Source organism: Mchenga conophoros, linkage group LG13 (genome assembly GCF_057382185.1).
Source record: "Mchenga conophoros isolate Kocher_MC1m ecotype Shallow Benthic linkage group LG13, M_conophoros_male_GT1.1, whole genome shotgun sequence".
Lineage (NCBI taxonomy): Eukaryota > Metazoa > Chordata > Actinopteri > Cichliformes > Cichlidae > Mchenga > Mchenga conophoros.
In genome coordinates, this window is record NC_140538.1 from 8,867,301 (window position 1) to 8,887,836 (window position 20,536).

General features: G+C 38.8%; 1 protein-coding gene across 6 annotated transcripts in view; it reads left to right on the top strand.

Moving 5' to 3' along the window:
* The window catches only part of kcnq5a (potassium voltage-gated channel, KQT-like subfamily, member 5a), a 115,649-nt gene that overhangs the window by 68,496 nt on the left and 26,617 nt on the right, over positions 1-20,536 (top strand). For all 6 annotated transcript variants that reach the window (XM_085296274.1, XM_085296275.1, XM_085296277.1 and 3 more), the window contains exons 2-6: positions 13,097-13,187; positions 16,859-16,985; positions 17,551-17,726; positions 18,902-19,027; positions 20,288-20,398. In XM_085296274.1, the coding sequence (XP_085152400.1) occupies positions 13,097-13,187; positions 16,859-16,985; positions 17,551-17,726; positions 18,902-19,027; positions 20,288-20,398 (631 nt within the window). The remainder of the gene's footprint in view (positions 1-13,096; positions 13,188-16,858; positions 16,986-17,550; positions 17,727-18,901; positions 19,028-20,287; positions 20,399-20,536) is intronic.

Genomic DNA, 20,536 nt, shown 5'->3' on the forward strand with positions numbered 1-20,536 from the left:
TCTATTTATATAAACAACATCTAACACCACTTTTTTAACTTTTCTCATTGTGGTTACGTTTATGAATTTGCCAGCAGCACAATCAGATCAACCACTACTGTACCATGGGCAGGTATTTGTTTGTTATTTAAGGTGTTGCAATCAAAATAGTGACACATAACATGAGCCTTAAGCTTGAGCAAGTTATGAAACAGCTAATAATCTGTTGGTAAAGTTTAATAAATCTTGCACTAGAAGTTAGAATAAAATAGAAGGCCTTTATTTACCATCGTTCTATAGGTTTAATGTATAAAACCCCGACTTTCTGAATCTGCTTTTGAGAGTGTTGAGAGAATTGATACACTACAATGCTCAGCCATGGCACTGACTACTTATCATCATCATGATATCTGTTCTAGCATGTGAAATAAAAGGTGTAGTCATATTAATGAGGATGAAAATGTAATTATCATAGGAGGTGGTTCATAAGAAACCATGCAATGGTGCAGTATCTACCCATCATTTTGCTCTGTTTTTATTTTGGTTCAAGAATTTGTGTGGTGCCTCTAAGAATTTCTAATCAAAAAAAGAGTAAAAAAAACCCAGGAATTGAATTTTACTGGCATTAACTGGAGCACATCTCTAGTGAATCACAAGCAGCAGCAAAAGTAGAAAGCAAAATCTCAGAAATTTGAGATATCGCAGTAAACTGTTCAACTCATCAGTAAAATATACCGTAGAAACGACAGGAAAGATGAAGACATTTAGTAGCAAAATGTTCTTTATCTGTTATGATTCTTTTTGTTTAGCCTCCTCATAACGAACCTTACGCTTATATAAATGTGTGACAGCAGACATCTTTTTAGGTGTTTTCACAAAGGCACATCATCATTCTTGAGCTTTTACATCAACCTTCACAGACACTGAAGACAAAAAAAAGTAAACAGAAACCCATACTCAAAACGCCTAATGTTCAAAACCTGCAGCCTAGACAGCAGAACAGATGGAGCTGTGTGGGCTGATACATGTGTTTGACACACTGGATATGTGCTTGGACCGAGTGTAAAAATGATAGCAAATATGCATGCATAAGCACACTCACTCAACTCAAAAAGCTATAAGCAGTGTGTACATAAAGTACAAACTCTCACACTTGTACTGACATAAGTTGCGCTGAGTCAGCTTCTCCAGTTCGGTTTTCACTATGTCTGTGCTAAGGGAACCAGTCGGCCATCTGTTGACCTAATGAGCTGACTCCACCAAAGCAATTCAACAGCCCAGATTTACTTCTCTAATAATTCCCTTATTCACCGTTCCAAAGTTCCAGAGCAGCAGTGCTTTTGCAAACAATTTTTGGCATGTTTCATGCTTTGATTTTATTTGTTCTGTGTTCTTTTTAATTTGCTCATCATGCAAGTAAACTGTTCAATTATCAGTCAGTCATCTGAGCTGTTAATTTCTAAGCCTTTAAAACCAAACATAGACTCATCTTCTTCATAAAGAGGTTTTGTGATATACTACAAGAAATACAGTATTTTGAAGGTGAATACAGATTTAAGACGTAGTTTTCAGTTAACATATGCACTGATGAAAATGTATCTCATGCTCGAGGACCTTAGGTATTAGGCCCCTGAGTTGAACTGAGCCTTGCCAGAGGCTCAAACTTTCTCACTTAGTATCCTGACACATTATATAAATAAAATTCTCCAGTAAGTACCTTAAAAGTATAAATATTTCAGACTCTAACTTGGCTTTAACATGGCTACACTTCTGTACTTTATACACATTTGTTTACTTTACTGTTATAGCTTTGCACTGGTACAGTATTTAAAAAACAGTTTTAAATGGATTAAGACTGATGGAGAAAAATATACTATTAGATTTTCATTCAGGCAGCACGGTGGCATGGTGGTTAGGGCAGCACGGTGGCACGGTGGTTAGCACTGTTGCCGCACAGCAAGAAGGTCCTGAGTTCAATTCCAACATCAGGCCGGGGTCTTTCTGTGTGGAGTTTGCATGTTCTCCCCGTGTTTGCGTGGGTTCCCTCCGGGTACTCCGGCTTCCTCCCACTGTCCAAAGACATGCAGCTTGTGGGGATAGGTTAATTGGAAAATCCAAATTGCCACTAGGTGTGAATGTGTGAATGAATGTGAGTGCGAATGGTTGTCTGTCCCTGTGTGTTGGCCCTGCGACAGACTGGCGACCTGTCCAGGGTGTACCCCGCCTCTCGCCCTATGACAGCTGGGATAGGCTCCAGCACCCCCCACGACCCTGAAAAGGAGAAGCGGAAGCGAATGGATGGATTTTCATTCAGTGCGTTTTTCTTCACATTTCCACATAAGCCTGTTCTACGGACAGGGCAAGACTCAACCCACTCAAACAGGGCATTCTGCCTACTAAATCAAAGGTAAAAAAATAAATAAATAAATATGAAAAGGCAACAGAAAAATCACAAGAATGATTGCAAATGTCTGATTGGGTGAGCAGCTTACTGCCACCTCCAGAGTTTCCCACTGCAGAGAGAGATGTGGCACAGAGATGCAATAAAAACAAACATAGAAACAAAAGAAGCACATACACAAAAGCATGATCTACTTCAGTTAACTCAAGCAACTTTTTTGATCTGTGTCTAAATTTCACTGTATTTCCATTTTACCTGTTGTAGCTGTTTTTGTGCTGATTAGCACAAACTGATATGGGTAACTGTTGATTCCTGCAGTGACTTCTATTCTAAAGCCTGTGGGTACTATTTTTAATTTAGTTCAGATGGCTTGTCTATTACGCTTATTTTCATCAGGACTCGTATTTTTAAAAATAGACGAGAACATCTGAACAGGGACCAAAGTTGTCTGCTCTGACCTCCTGTCTTTGTCTCATCCAGGTTGCCTAGGGTTTATTTTAGCTGCACCCTCAAACATAGAAAGCTAGACTCAGCCCTGTTTTTCGCTACACAATATCCTGTGATTATAAATACGTAAAATTCAACAAGGCCTGTTACTGCCTATTGTGTAAGTACAAATGCAACAAAAAAGTGTTTTACAATGCTAAAGAGAAAAAAAATGAACTCAGTCAAACTAAACTTTTAGTCATAAAATTTAAATTGCAGTCCTGTCTAAGAAACAAAGGAAGTAAATGTGCTGTTGAAATGAGTTACATAAAATGCCAAGATTCAAAACTGCAAGACAAAAAGCCAGACTTAATTCCTGACAAACCATATTGTGGTCTTGGCTTAACTGAGCTCATTTAAGCTGCACAGGCCCTGTACTTGATCAATCATAGTCCTCTTTGGGCTCAGCTAGCTGGGTGTGAGTAATGAGCCTTCATGCACATGCTGCACATAATCAAGTGGCATTAAAGAAAGCTACCCACTGAGCCTGGTGGATTTCCAAATACACAAAGGTGTGATATTTTCTGTCATAACGTGCATAATGCAGCTGGCTAAGCCAAGTGTCTGTCTTTAGAACACAGCAAGAAAGAGGAAAGTGTATCTACTCAATCTATACAGCCAGCAAAGATATTATTGTAAAATAGATAATTCAGAGTCTTTATCTACACAGCAACTGCAGATTTGTGCTTCTAATTTCCTTGCCTCAGAGGTTTGGATAAGCCTGTGTTTATGTGCGCTCTGATTTCTGAGAAATCAAATGATAAAAAGCTTTTGATTCGAAGTCCAAGGGAAATCAAACACAGAAGCTGAACCCCTTCCCTTTCCCACTCTGTCAGTGTAGGGACATCACTCTTGTTTATGAGGCTGTGTGTTCAAGAGAAACAAATAGTTTAAAATAAATAAATATATATATATGATTTTCAATGCAGGATACAGTTTTGTCACATAAACTTGTCTACCGTTCTCTCCTTTTTGAACTCTCCTTTGGTCTCTGGTTCACTGTCTGCCTCTGACATCTGCTTCACAGCATTGTGAACGGGAGTTTTGGAGTGGTTTAAATGCTGAAATGGGTGCTGATAGGAATCTCGTGTATTGTGTGTGTGTGTGTCTCTGTGTGTGTGTGTGTGTGTGTGTGTGTATAAGCCAGTATTTTTTATGAACCCCGTTAGCTGTTGGCTTTCTTCAACAATGTGTCAGTCTGTGTCTAGTTAACGAAAACACACATACGCACGCACGCACTGAAAGCTTTCCGAGTATTCTCGCACCAGTCACCCATCTTCAGTGCATCCCACATCATGGAAAATTGGCTTCTGTCCGGCTCTTTCTTGCTCTCTGCGCCCGTCTCTGAAGTCTTTTTGTCTGTCTCTCTTTGCTGCAGTAACATGGCTTCTAGATGTGGCGATGTGGCACGTTAATCCACTGGTAAACCGGTGAAGAGGGATGCTCAGACATACCAAATTTAGATGTCGCAGATCTGAACTGTGCAGTTACCTTTAATTCCCTTTTGCACAAAAAGTTTGGATTGATGTCGTGAATTTGTTGAGACATCTCTAAATCTGTTTCTAAACTTGTGCGCTAAGTCAAATCAATACAGAAAGCAAAAACTAAATAACACCTCTACCCGCACGGCTTTGCCAATTCTCTTTCCATAAACAATCATTTTATGCTAATAATAGCTTCCTTCTGTTGTATGACATTGGTGCAGCTCTCTATGTCTAAAGAAATAATATGAATATGATATGATTATTATATAAAAGTCTTATATTAGAAGTATTTCTGTCAAATAAAAAATGAGGTGATAAAAAAAAACTGCATATGTGTATAGATGGATGTGTGTGTGTGTGTGTAATATAAAATCTCCTCAGTCAAAGCATCTGCTGTGCCCACTGTGGGAGGTTTATCAAATTTTCTCTGTGAACTGGCACATGCTGAGCAGTTTATCTCCATTGCCTCGTAGGTCTTTATGTCACTGACGTTACTGGCATTAAATGACGCACGCAGATGCAGCTGGAGTGTGTCGTCCCCACAGACTGTATATAAAGATGGACGATGCATCACGATGCAGCCTCCCACTGTACAGAAGTAAAGCCAAAATATCCCGGAAATTAGCAGGGCATTCTTGGACTAGTGGTGTTATTTGCAACCGGAGTCCGTGCTCTTTAGTTCTGTATATAGAGTCTATCATTGTTTGGAGGCTGTTCAGTTCAGCAACATTTAAAGAAGACAAAACAGATCACTGAGAAGTCTTCTAGGGTTTATTTCCTACATATTATTTGAGTCATATTAGAACATGTGACCCTTAAATCTATCAGCTCAGGATTAAAAGTTACATACTTTGTAGATCGATTGAATTGAATATTACACTTCAAGCTTGGTTCATGCCCTTGTATTAGGCCTTTCTTATACTTCCTGACATGAGATGGTATCTTCCATCCACCTATATATTTGACTTCTGAGATTTAAAGATCGACTATTACATCTTCTTGCGTTTTTCTTTTAGTGGAGAAAGGCTCGATGGAGAAAGCCTTGCAACTCTTTCACAGGCTTGTAGAGCCGTGCAGCGCCATGTCCTTGGCCCGGCTGTGTTTGGTCAGGTAGTTGCTTAGAAATAAAACCGTATGTTTTATCACTGCCATCATCAGGTAAGATACTGCACTCGACTGGATAAACACAGGGATTAACTAATAGACTGCTGGCAAAGAATCACCCTGGCTCCGTCTTTCTTTCTGACTATGCCTCCTTCTTTCCCTCATCTTGCTTTTTCATCTCTTTCTGTCATCTCTTTTGGCTCTTTATCTACCGGTGTGTGTGTGTGTGTGTGTGTGTGTGTGTGTGTGTGTGTGTGTGTGTGTGTGTGTGTGTGTGTGTGTGATATCATTCAGTGACACCTGAGAGGTCCACAGTAGGTCCAGAGAGAAAGTAAGAGATTGGGCAGACAAAAAGACTGAAAAGAAAGAGTTGCTCCCCTTACCTTCATCTCTATCTCCCTGTCTTGTTTCATTAGAGATATACCGATTAACCAGGACTTTCTTATTTGGATATATAGCATTTATAGCTTGAGCTGTGTCTTCCCATTACAGCCACAACTAGCCCTGCTGCTTTCATCCAGGAGAACCTGCTGAACTAACTCCTATATTGTTCAATCATTTTGATTTGTGGGAGTCAGTATTTCCCCTTTAATCCACCACCGAGTTCTCTGCTGCTCTTTTGTTTCTTGTTTCTGTTTCTTTTGTTTTGTTAACTTGACACATTATGAGGAACATCATAGCTCTCTCAGTTTGTCTTTTTCTCTCCATTTCAATCTTTTCCCCTCTGGTTCCACTCCCTTGATTGAAAGGGTATGCATGGCTGGCACAAAAAGAAAGAAGGAAATAGATAATGATACCAGACAGCATTGTGTGGAAAACCTTGACCTCTCACGTACCCAGTCTGTCTCTCTCTCTCACACACACTCAGAGACACAGAAACACACCACGCTTTCTCCATCCATGCTCAGATTCTTATTTAATTATAAAAACATCATGCGTGCTCTCTTACTTGGCTGCTCCCCACACTTGTTTAAACCAACCGTATCATGTTAGTATGTGCATACTGCAAGCTTTTACATCTCACAAACATATCTGTGCTTCACACACAGATGCACACATCTTACCATAAGCTGCTTGATGACTTTAAACCTTCTTCCACTTTCCATGTCCAGTCAGAGACAAATTATTATCCACAGAAAAGAGAAAAGTCAAGTGGTCCTCTCTCCAGTGTCAAGACTATATCTGCTTTGTTCGTATCAGTTTATAACTTTTTGCACTGATGATATCAGAAATTTAGTTTACTTTACACATGAATCTGAAAGTGGGAAAGTAATTTCCCACAAATAAATCAGTTGAAATCCTTCTAGTTACCTGTAAAGTTGGAGGTACATATTTGGAAGAAATAACAAATTGTGTAGCTTTAAATTTTGCTATACACACATTTTCAAGAAGGAACAACTTTTAAAAGTCATCAAATTGGAAACTGCTGTGCAGCTACTGTTTGTTTCCTGTTGTAGCCTACTTACGTTGTTTCTATTTTAAGATCTCATGTTTGTAATGAAACCGCCCTGGGAGTCCAGGCTGCAAATCTCCAGGGAACTGATTACTCACATACTCACCTCACTCTCCTGGCTTTTTTGGCATTATTGTCAGCTTGTCACCTTGTGGAGGAGTGTGTGTGTGTGTGTGTGTGTGTGTGTGTGTGTGTGTGTGTGTGTGTGTGTGTGTGTGTGTGTGTGTGTGTGTGTGTGTGTGTGTACAGTAGTGCAGTTCCTCAGATGTTCATCAGCAGTAAATAAGTCTGTGTCATATGCACCAAGGGGGGCAAACTATCAAACCTGCAGTCCTCTACTGAGAGTGTCAAGCACCAACTTAACCACATGTTGGTCTGACAATGTGATGCAGAAGTTGGCCAGCATGCAGTGGAGCAACCTAATAAACAAAGTTAGCTGACATTTAACAAACTGGGACATCCACCACAAATGTTCTGAAGAGGAACACTGTGAAATTGAATGGACTCTAAACATTTGGTGCTAATGTCAGTAAACAGCAACGTTTTTTGCAACAACAACTATATGAACCATATATGAGACAACACACAAATCGCCTGTTAGGTTAATATTGATATTAATTAATATTGCTTTTGTGCCTGAGTTGGATATTGAGCTATGAGGTGATGGAAAACTTGTACTTATGCAAATATGTATCATCACGTCTAATTCTTTAGTTTAAACTGAGCCAGTAACATTAAAGTTTTCATACTAAACACAGAGGCATACTGTTCAATCTTTACAAGAAATGCCATACGATGGAGCATTTTGCAAATGCTAAAAATATGTCTTTCCAAACACTTACATGAAGATGACTTCAAGCAAGGACAAGTTTCAGCATTGCTAGTCAACTGCCAACATCTATTAAATTCTCAAAGTCAGGATCACAAGTTTTTTAATTTAATTATATAATTTGAGACAAGTAGCTGCTTTAAAACCACTGGATCTGTTTTTCACAATGTGTTGTTAAACATTTGGAGATAAAGTATTTGAATTTCAGGAGCAGGCCCACACCTCCAAACACGCTCCTTCCAGTTCTCATCTATATATGTTCCCCCAATTCTACAAGCTGTTCGTTCTCGTTTACGTGCCCCACCCTCCCTGCCCTTTTTAATTCTTTAACTTCTTCACTTCTATTTAATACATGAGGATCGGCCCGGGAGCCACTGCCAGTCAGCTTCAAGGCCTTCCCCAAACATCAGCTCAATTCATGTCCAAGCCTTTATCTTTATCTTAACCTTTATCTACCAATTGCTGTCAAACATAAAATAAGGACATGGGCCCAGCAAGTGAAACATCTGTTTTATAAGTTATTCGCAATAGTATCAGCATTTTCTCAATAGCCTTAACGAAAACTAAAAATATATTTAATAGAGAGCCTTGCTTGAGATACTTGTACTGAATACATACTTGTTGCTGCACACTCAGCTTTCTCAGAATGAGCTACACAGATCTCAGCACTTCTACTTTATTTGTGCAGCTATTTTTAAAAAGTGGCAAATTCACCAAGGAACTGTTATCAACTATATCTCTCATCAGTTCTTCCTTGTTCGTCATGTCTGCCTGCATCCACTGAATAATTTCATCATCAACCGATGTCCGACAAGAGATGCAACAGATGGAAAACACACACTGTTCCTGGATGCTTAAAGCAATGTTGATACTATGCTGATTTCAGATGAGTGATGTAAAATTATGCCACTTTTAAACACAGAAAGCCGAGAGTTCATTAGACTTTTTTCATTATTCATAATCACACGGTTGACTCAGAAACCCGCAGTCATGCCTTCTTCTCATCAGCATGTCTAAACAATAATCATCTGATGACTGAAATCACAGATCCAGTACCTGTCCACCAAATGGTAAAGAGCTGTCTGATGTGATGGGTGATCTTTGCATCTCCTCTCCTCAAAAATGAAAACTGCTGCCATTGTAAATATAGCGTGGAGCGTTCATCGAGAATGCCTCTGCTTGTGTTGTTATAAACATCAAAGAATAATAACGTGTGTTTCCAAAGTTATTCATATAGTCCCCGATTGTAAATTGCAGGAGCTATTCACTCTGATTTTGCCAAAGGCTGTAATCAAGGTCTCTCATTACTCTATTTTCACACAGTACACTAAACCGTTCACTCATTTTATTTATTCACTAAAAGCCTGGTACTGAAATGTTATTAGAAAGAAAATATACTTGAAACATGAGGATGAAAAATAAAAACATCTTGAAAATATGCAATTGTCTAATACAAAATAGCCTTAGAAATTACATTTGGACACTGAAATTTAGCCAGGCTTCACTTTATTAAGTCAAGAAATTTTGGAGAAAAATTCTTTAACCAATTTCAAATCACATCACAGTATAATTTGTACATGTCATTGCTTCTAAAATTACATGCTCTTACAAAGAGTACCAATGCAAACACGCAATTAATGTGCTAGTGATGCATTTTTATGTTTCTAAAACGTAGTGTGTGGAATAAGGCCTACATATACACCACTGCATGCAGACTCTAGGTATCTCTGAAAAACTTTTGTAAGTCAATTTTCAGAGTGGCGTGTTTAGTGAAGCTATCTGTGTTTCCAAAAGGTGTCAGATTGGCTGAAAGGTCAGCTAGATCGCAAGACAAAGAAGAGCACTACTGCTTACCTCTGAAGTTACAAGCCAACTTCTGCGATATTACCTTCTAAAATGTTGAAACCAGTGCACATGATTCAGAAACTCTTTTGTCTTCATATTCATAATTTCCTGCTGAAATTCAGGACTCACCAGCCTAAATAAATAAATAATTTAAAGAAACAAGCATTCATAGCATTCTAGCAATGAAAAAACATGTTGTGCTGCAACATTAGAGGGAGAATTCTTTAAATAGCCACACTTGAAGGATGTGTTACAAGCTAGGATATATTTTGCTCCATAAAGTAAACATAAATGAGACAGGAGAGGAGTGGTAGAAGTACATATACATAAATGCATCCATCCAATCATTTAAGGGAAGTTGATCTGGTCTCTTCCATAAACAAGAGATCTGGAACATCCCACACTGCTTTTACAGAAAGTGTTTTTGTAGTCTTCAGGAGTACTTCTCCAGGCGTCTTGACGGACAGTCCAAATCTCTTCTTTGAATCTTTGCTGCATCTTGTGCTGTCATCATGATCCCTCACTGCTCTTGGCAGTTCATGACTGATAGTGCTCCACTGTGTGTTCTTCCATCATTATGCTGTTACTGCACTGCCATTATGTTTGGGATCATTGATGATGCTGTTGCCAAGCAGATATTTTCTAAATAGTATTACATGGTGGATCAAAATGTGACGATCCTTTACTGCATTCATAAAAACATAATTTTGTTTACACTGTTGTAGCCAGCTCTACTGATCTCCTCCAGGCATATTTATTTGAACCAAAAGTTCACATTTGGGTTCATCATTCTATAAGACATGTAGTTACTCATTTTCAGTCAAGTTTTAATGTAATTGTGGCGTCTTGACAGCCACTGTTATGACCCCTGGTTGGACGGAGGAAGTAACGGGACAGCCACAATAATTTTGAGTCCTTGTGAAAGTGAAGAAAATTATTCAAGATTGTACAAAATGTGGAAAGAGACCATTAGGTTGTGTCTAACAGAAAAGAACCTACATGTGAAAATTACCTAGTCCTCTGTCTCCCACCACAAACCTTTTAAAAACAAAAGAATTGCTCAAGAGCGGCACCCCAGGTGTGCCAAATAGTCATCAGCAAGGAGAGAGTGAGAGTCTAACCACAGGTAGGTTTCCTTTATGGGAGAGTCCTCAGTCCTGATTGGTCCTGATACAATGACATAACCTGCCATCTAGTTTCTTAAATGGAATTGGACTGAGTTAGGAATGATCATGATCCTAACAGGAAAAGCACATTTTTTCAAAGATAAGCTGACTGATTGAAGCCAGTCAGCACATCATTTTTAGTGGTCAAATTAGTGGGTTGGCAAACAAAACCAAACACATTGCCTGGGAGTGTGTTGTCACTGCAGTGAACGAGGTGGAGCAGAGAGATAGAAATGATCCACCGCAAGCTTGGACACTTCCCAAACTGCTAACGCCTAACAAAAATCATTAGGAAAGTCATGTTAAAACCTGACCTGTTTCAGACCAGGTCTAAAGGATTACCTATGCCTGGTTTTTTACTTTTCTTAACAAGTTATCCTGACGATCTGTGGTTACACACACAGACACACCAACAACACACAAACTTCTCTATCACAACTGGATGCTGTTTTTAAATGTGCTCTTCATGCTGTCTGTCTGCATGACAGTAAAGAGCTATTAGACAAGGAGACAGTATCAGATACAGATGTGTGCTGGAAGTTCGAACCATCAGTCCTCTGCTGCTGTGAAGCATGCAGCCAGGTACACACATGAGCATTCACCTCACTTTTCATATTCCTTGTGGATCCCATGGAAAATAAATCCTGACATCAATTATACAAGGAAGCCAGAAGAGAGAAAATAAAATGCGTCCAGAGAAACAGAAGGCTGAAGGAAGGAGAGATTACAGTTGGAGGATGGGAGGTGAGGAGGGAAACAGTGTGGGAGGGACCAGTAAACAATTTGGTATATTAAAGAGACAAGTAAGAGCGAGGGTCCCGAAAATGAGAAAGGGAATAAGACTGGAAAAGAAACCTTTAAAAAAATCTGTGGGAATGAGACCATAAACACATAAATATCAGAAAGACAGATGGCGTCTTGGAAAAAAACAAAAACAGTTCAGAGTTACTCTGAAGAACAGTAGGCTGGGACTGCTAGTCGGTGCATATGTTGCCTGGAAGCTGCCTTGTGAATTTTAATTTGTATTTGCTCATTAACCAAGTTGCCATATGACTTACTGTACAAGAGACTGAGTGGTTTCCTTGCAGGCACCAGTGATGTAGTTTGAGTCTATATTGTCATTTGAAACAACGCATTAGAAATTGGAGCTTTTACTCTGAGTACGTTAGAGTTATTCCAGATCCATACCCCACAGTTCCACTCTGATTATGACTCAAGCTTTACAGTAACCATCAGAAATCAAATTACAAGGATGTGCAGAAAGTTGGTGTGGCAGGGGAGGATGCTAGGGATAGAGTGAGATGGACGCAGATGATACGCCGTGGCGACCCCTAAAGGGAGCATCCAAAAGAAGAAGAAGAAGAAGAAAAAGAAGAAATTACAAAATACTTTTATTCACGACTGGATTCAGTTTTGGATTGACATACAGATTGTGGGATATCAGCTCTGACATACAGATTTTCCAGTGACCCCCCTTTATATTGATATTTTAGCTTTTTATTTGTTTCTGTGTGGGTTTTTTCCTGTGAAATATAAATACTAAGCTCAGTGTCTATATAATCTCTATGAACCAGCGAGCTCTAGATGCTCAGTTTCACACAATTTTTGTATTCTTGGCTCTGCATGATACAAGTGAGAGTAGATATATCTAAGATAGATCACTAACTAAGATAACTAAGATCAATAACTAAGATAAGATCACAACGGAATAGAATTAGAACAGAATAGAATTCAACTTTATTGTCATTGCACACGTCACAAGTACAAGGCAACGAAATGCAGTTTACATCTATCCAGAAAGGGCTTTGAAATGAACTGAAGGGCCATTGTAGACCAGATAAGGATCATTGAAGAAGGAAGAAACAGCTCATTTCAAACAGGAAATCACGCCAACCTGCTCTAGTAGAGTAATAAATATATTAAGCTGGAAATTAATATAATGGCTCCCCTTTAAAGGATAACCCTAGGATAACTAGTCAACAACAGAATGTATTTACAATCTTTTGAGGCCTTATTGTTACTGTGATAACCATTTATTTGCCTTCCCTCCATTCACTAAATTACAGTGCTGTAATAAAATAAAAGATGCTGAAGCTGTAAACATTGTTTCGTCAGAAACTAATAAGGCTCTTAACAGTTTAAATCCAGATTGTAGCCTGGTGGGGGGAAAATAATCACTTCCAGAGAATCCCTGAGCTAACGAGTCTAAACCTTTACGAAGATCTAAATCACCTTTATTACACATATATGTTTTGTATTAATATGTGTGTGTGTGTGCGTGTGCGTGTGTGTGTGTGTGTGCGTGTGCGTGTGTGCGTGTGTGTGTGTGTGTTTGTTTTGTCTTCAAAGGTTTATCCTGGTATTCGGATGTCTAGTTCTCTCTGTGTTTTCCACCATCCCTGCTCACCAGGAGTTCTCATCGCACTGCCTGCTCATCCTGGTAGGACACACAAGAAAACAACCACACACAAATGCACCTGCACTGACACATACATGCACAGACACACACACTCATACAAATAGTTGGACTCAATAGGTGGGTTTACATTATATGATTTTATGATAAAGTCATGCAGTAAAATAACTGTGTGTGTGTGTGTGTGTGTGTGTGTGTGTGTGTGTGTGTGTGTGTGTGTGTGTGTGTGTGTGCGTGTGTGTCTAAATCAGTTTGTTAAATCAGCCAGTTTTAACAGTGTGTACCTTGGACATGCTTGAGCAGAAAACAAATCTGTCAGCTAAGATAGTGATGAAAAAATAAAAGATATTGCAAAAATAACACAAAACAGTTTTACTTTTTGCACAGCAGAGATATTCATGAAGTGCTCATGGTGAAGCTCACTGTGGATGACTGACAGATCACACAGTGTACCATTATACACAGTATAACCAATATTATATAACTACTTTTTGTTAGTGGAGCTGTAGTGGCATACAGTATTTTTTCTTCCTATTATTTGGATTTGGTCCGATTTTTTTAAAGGAACAGTTATTTCCAGTTATGAGACTTGCACGAGAAAAGTGAAAGGAAAGCAGATAGCTAAGGTTAGCATACATTTGAAAAGCAGACTTTCTAAATCCTTATAAAGCTCACTGATTAACATGGGGTATCCTGTTGGCTTACTCTGTTATACTGAGTAATTACTTTATAACACTTTTATGTAAGCACAGTGACCTTCTGGAGTTTTGTCACTTTTTTAACCTTTATTGGTTCATCTCTTTAGATTTTAGCTAAAAGCTGACTATGACTTTATGTTTCATATGTCAAAGTTCTTAACAGCAAGATACTCTACAGGGTGGGCCATTTATATGGATACACCGTAATAACATGGGAATGGTTGGTGACATTAAAGTCCTGTTTGTGGCACATTAGTATATGTGAAAGGGGAAACTCCTCAAGATGGGTGGTGACCATGGTGGCCATTTAGAAGTCGGCCATCTTGGATACAACTTTTGTTTTTTCAATAGGAAGAGGGCCATGTGACACATCAAACTTATTGGTAATGTCACAAGAAAAACAATGGTGTGCTTGGTTTCAACGTAACTTTATTCTTTCATGTTATTTACAAGTTTCTGACCACTTATAAAATGTGTTCAATGTGCTGCCCATTGTGTTGGATTGTCAATGCAACCCTCTTCTCCCACTCTTCACACACTGAAAACAACACCACAGGAGAAATGCCAGCACAGGCATCCAGTATCCATAGTTTCAGGTGCTGCACATCTCGTATCTTCACACCATAGACAATTGCCTTCCGATGAACCCAAAGATAAAAGTCTAAGGGGGTCAGATCGGGAGACCTTGGGGGCCGTTCAACTGGCCCACGACGACCAATCCACTTTCCAGGAAACTGTTCATCTATGCTCGGACCTGGCACCCATAATGTGGTGGTGCACCATCTTGCTGGAAAAACTCAGGGAACGTGCCAGCTTCAGTGCATAAAGAGGGAAACACATCATCATGTAGCAATTTCAAATATCCAGTGGCCTTGAGGTTTCCATTGATGAAGAATGGGCCCACTATCGTTGTACCTCATATACCACACCAAACCATCACTTTTGTTGGTCCAACAGTCTTGGAGGGATCCATCCAATGTGGGTTAGTGTCAGACCAATAGCGGTGGTTTTGTTTGTTAGGTTCACCATTCACATAAAAGTTTGCCTCATAACTGAACAAAATCTTCTGTGTGAACTGAGGGTCCTGTTCCTATTTTTGTTTTGCCCATTCTGCAAATTCTGTGCGCCAATCTGGGTCATCCTCGTTGAGATGCTGCAGTAGCTGGAGTTTGTAAGGGTGCCATTTGTGAGTAGCTAATATCCGCTAAAGGGATGTTCGACTAATGCCACTCTCCAGTGACATGCGGCGAGTGCTACGCTGTGGGCTCTTGCTGAAGGAAGCTAGGACAGCCACTGATGTTTCTTCATTAGTGACAGTTTTTCTTGCGTCCAGTTTCACGAAACTTAGCAAGCAGTTTGCTGACTGTAGCATGGGAGATGGGTGGTCTCGTAGGGTGTCTTGCGTTGAAATCTGCTGCAATGACCCAGTTACTACGTTCACCAGATATCAACACAATTTCGATCCATTCCTCACGTGTTAACCTCTTCGACATGTCAATGGCTGTGAACAAAGAGAAACTTGTAAATAACTCATGAAAGAATAAAGTTACATTGAAACCAAGAACATCATTGTTTTTCTTGTGACATTACCAATAAGTTTGATGAGTCACATGGCCCTCTTCTTATTGAATTGAAGTTGTATGCAAGATGGCCGACTTCTAAATGGCCACCATGGTCACCACCCATCTTGAGGAGTTTGCCCCCTCACATATACTAATGTGCCAAAAACAGGACTTTAATATCACCAACCAATCCCATGTTATTACGGTGTATCCATATAAATGGCCCACTCTGTATGTTGAAAAAAGTGTTTGGCCACACCTCTTAATCTTTGAATTCAATTGTTTACAGTCCCAAAGGTGATTAGAATCACACACCTAGCAATGCAGTCTGCCTTTACAAAAATTTGTGAAAGAATGGATCTTTTAAAAGAGCTCAGTATTGGAGCATGGTACTGTAATAAGATATTAATAATCAGATCAATAATAATCAGTTTGTGAAGGTTCCTCCCTCCTAGATATTCCACGATCAAATGAAATGGTATAATTGCAAAGTTAAAGCCTTGATGGAACCAGGGCAACTCGGCCATGAAGTTACAGAGCAGGGTCGCCAAGTCCCAATGCTCTGAAGACTCATTAACTGGAAATTTCAAAACCTCTGGCATTTACAGCAACACAAAAAATGCACTAGGAGCATCATATCATGGGTTTCCATGGCTGAGCATCTCCTGTAGCATTAATGTGGACATGGACCAGTACATTGGCCACATTTTCCAAAGTAAAGTTTATATTTTCAAAGAATTGTTATAATTGTGGCTAATTATCAGCATGAAAACAAGTATTTTGAAAACAAATATTTTGGCAGGCTTTAGTCCAGCTGTTAGTCGCTTATCTGGAAAAAACAAAAAACAAAAAACGAAGCACTGTAGACTTTAAACAGGCTTTCCCTGTTATGATGAGTCAAAGTATCTGCAGTAAAGTTGTCTTTCTTATTACAGACATCTTTACTACCAAAGCAAGAAAAGCACAAGTTTAGCCATTAACCGTGTTAATGGCCTTGTAACACTGAATTATCACTGTAAGTCTGAATAGTGAATCAGTCTGCATTATGGGGAAAAAAACAAACAAACAAGGGCCTGGCTCACCTTAATGGTAAACAGTCATTAACAATGTTGTTAACTGCACCTTTTCTTTTCCTGTCAGGAACATCAACTTGTTTCATGTAGTGACTTTAAATTACCCTCATTAAAATGCATAAATATACAGTGATTATAGTGTAAGTGATGATTTTTTTTTTTTTTACAGATTTACCTTTTTGACTTTTTGAAAAAAGCTATTGAAAGAATAACTTTTTAAGTCTATCTTTATGATGCTACGAGGTTCAAGCGTGAACTATTGTGTGTGCGTCCTGCGAGAGTTTGTGATGATTGTGGTGTTTGACTATTTTTATGATGCTACAAGGTTCAAGTGTGTGAATTATTGTGTATGCATCCTGCAGGAGTTTGTGATGATTGTAGTGTTTGGCCTGGAGTACATCATCCGAATATGGAGTGCTGGCTGTTGTTGCCGCTATCGAGGCTGGCAGGGACGTCTCCGCTTTGCCAGAAAACCGTTTTGTGTCATAGGTAGGTCTGTGTGAAGATGTTGCTATGTAACTGTACAATTTATGGATGCAGCCATTCACAACTCCAAACAGTTTAATTGTGTTTGTATAGCGTTCTTTTAATATCTTCCCTGTGATGTTACATATAGTTTCTTATATAAACAGGTTCATAAGTAGGAAGTTATACTTTTGTTGCAACAATGTTGATAAAACTTGTCTTCCCTTAGTTACTACAGGTACAGTTACCACTGTCACAGCTATGGGTAGAACATAAAAACACACATTTTTAAAAGACTGCAGTTCTCAGTTCTTACTTTGGTGTTCAAGCAAGGAAAACGTCAATATTCTCGGGAAATTCAGTGAGACAAAATACGTATGATATCTTAAAGCTGTAGATTTAATGACAAACAAAGACTTATGTAAACATGTAAATAAAAGGAAAACAACAGCTTCTAGCGAATAAGTAGCTGTTTTAAAGGTGACGGATGGCAGGTTGGATGGATTTAGAAAGTAGGTGAGTCAACCACAGTTCCTGTTACTAATATTGTGAAACCCATGACCTTTAATTTCCCTCTTTTACTCCCCAGACATCATCGTACTTATCGCCTCAGTTGCTGTGGTTTCAGCTGGTAGCCAGGGTAACATCTTTGCCACATCTGCGCTGCGTAGCCTTCGCTTCCTTCAGATCCTGCGCATGGTGCGCATGGACCGTAGGGGAGGGACCTGGAAACTGCTTGGATCTGTAGTTTACGCACATAGTAAGGTAGGGCTTTTTTTAACAGTCATTTCAGGAGTCTATCTACAACTAAACATATAGAGAGGTGTTTGGATCTGTGTGTGTTTGTCTAGATCACTAGGTGGCCTGATTTTGTAGGTTTGCTAATGGTGTGTGTTGCTACATTTGCTAACAACCCACCTCTTTTATTGTGTATTACAAATCACTGTTGTATGTTAATTAAACGAATATAGTATACAAAATGTAATTAATCATCTAAATTATTTCAAATACAGAAATAAATCTATGACTGTTTCTGCGGCTGAAGTGGAGCTGGCTTTAAACTACTTTGTATCAGACTTACTGGAATGACTGTTTACACAAACCTTAACTTAAAAGCTTGAAAGCATTAAGTAACTTTAGCTGTCAAAGAAGTCTAAAATGTGACTGGACATTTTACTTGCTCGTTCTACTGCTGAGCTGCTCTTTGGACTGGCCCCAGTACCTACTCCAATAAAGCTGCAGTCTCACCTGCTTAAAAGGGCAGCAGAGCAGTTCGTCAGGGCCACTTTTGATTTAATGTGAGCAGCCTGTCGCCATTTCCGTAAACCTTGTTAAAAAAAAAAAAAAAAAATCATTTCAAAGCCAACATCCTTCTGTAAGACTTGAAACTTGCAGTGAGATTTTACATCAGCAAACTGAGCTAATTGGAAACTGTCACATTTATTTAAAATAGCATCAATGCAATGTTGTTGAGTTGTTATATGGCACCTGACAATCTGTTAGTGCTAGTTTTTAATCACCATTTTCACAGGTACTTTATAAAGTATGCTATTACTGTTCTGATTGATATATTATATGCAGATGTAATTTCTTTTATTTGCCAGTTGCATGTACTCCTGATATTGTGACCATCCGTCTTGTTTATGCATTTATGTTCATATTTATTTTGTACTGTATTCACTGTTGGTGCAGTGAACTTTAAATTGACCAAATTTTCATTGAAAAATATTGTTTTTTTTCTCCATACCACAAACCAAGTTGAAAAGTGGGGAAAAGATAATAATGTTACTTATTGACTTATGTGGAGTGGTGAAAATCTCAATAGGGAGCGATTATATTCAAAAGAAAAAATCAATCAATATCTTTCACCATGTTTGCAGCACAAGGTTAGAAATCATCTTTATGAAAATATAAAGATCTTTTATCTGTATTTCTTGCAGGAGCTGGTGACTGCCTGGTATATAGGGTTTCTGGTGTTGATCTTCTCCTCCTTCTTGGTCTATCTGGTGGAGAAAGAATTCAACAAGGAGTTTGCCACCTACGCTGATGCTCTGTGGTGGGGCACGGTGAGCACATGGAGATGCACACTAACCTGGCACACGGCATGCTGTAAAACACAGCCGGTTAAAATTATTTTAGTCCTGTTTGTGACATCCTGAAGTCTCAGCTAAAATAACCATAACTTAATTGAATGACAGCTGAATCATTTGTATTAACTCTTAAAATGAACTCTTAACTCTTAAAATATTCCAAACCCATCATAATTTTTTCACATGCAAAAAATAAAGAAAACTTTTGTCGCTCTGATCTTGCAGCAGTGACATATTTCTTTTCATAGTTTGTCTGTGACCTTAATGACACCTGCAATACAAAAACAAGGAAGAATGGTCTTTAAATTCACACTTGGCTGGCTATACCGCACTGTTTCCTCCTTTGAAAATATGGACACAGACAACACACAAACAAGAAACGGCCCAATCAATAAAGTCAATTTTCTCCTGCGGCCAGGTGCGACTGGCCTATTCGGCTTGTGGGAATGACACATGCTGCGACCTTGGAGAAGATTCTGTCTGGTAGACACTAAAAACTGTAGTATTATACTTGCTAAAAGCTCAAGTTTAGATACATTTAATTTTAAGGTGAAAAAACAGAGATCCAGAAGCCAGTTTCACAGATTTAGAACCTGCATTTCACACAGCTTTCGAAATGCTGAGGATATTTTCCTTCACACTGATTAATCTTTTATTCCCTGGTTGGAAAAATATGAACATTTGGGAGATGCACAGCGTGCCATTCAGCAGATGTTGGTGTTCTTTAATTCTGTTTAATAAGTGCATTTGAGAAATTTGTTTGAAAGTAATTAACTCTTGTCTTTACCGGTTATTGAAGATTATAAAAATTATTAATATCACTTATATTTGGAAATTCATTTGAAATGAAGTTTAACAAATAATACTATAGCCATGTAGATAGGAATGTGGTACCTTGAAGGCAAGATGTTTTTGTTAAATGTAATAAAATAATGTGAACTGCTTCTGTGCACTTTTCAGTCTTTGTAAGAATATCAGTTAAATTTGAGGAAGTAAAACCAAAAAGCAGACAGTACATAAACGTGCACATCTCAGTCTCTACTTGTACTTGTACGCTTTTACAATACTGTGAATGTGATGCATGCTTTGATGTTCATATCTGTTGTGTATATGAAAGCGTTGAGTCTCTTTTATTTCAGCGTGCAAAAATATAATTTCCTTCATCCTGTGAGTTAAATTGTATAAATAAAATGATGTTGGCTATGATTATTTGAGTAGTGTCCTCTGAACTTTCAGATCACCCTTACAACTATTGGCTACGGTGACAAGACCCCACAGACGTGGACGGGGCGGTTATTATCAGCGTGTTTTGCTCTGCTGGGGATCTCCTTCTTTGCCCTGCCAGCTGTGAGTAAAACATCGTGGCGCAATGACTGATTACACTTTCTGTATTTCTTCAAAATAATCTGTACATATTACACAAATAAGAGCAGGTGCTTTTTTTCTCTATGGTGAATTTTCTTCAAGTTTAAACTCAGTGTGTGT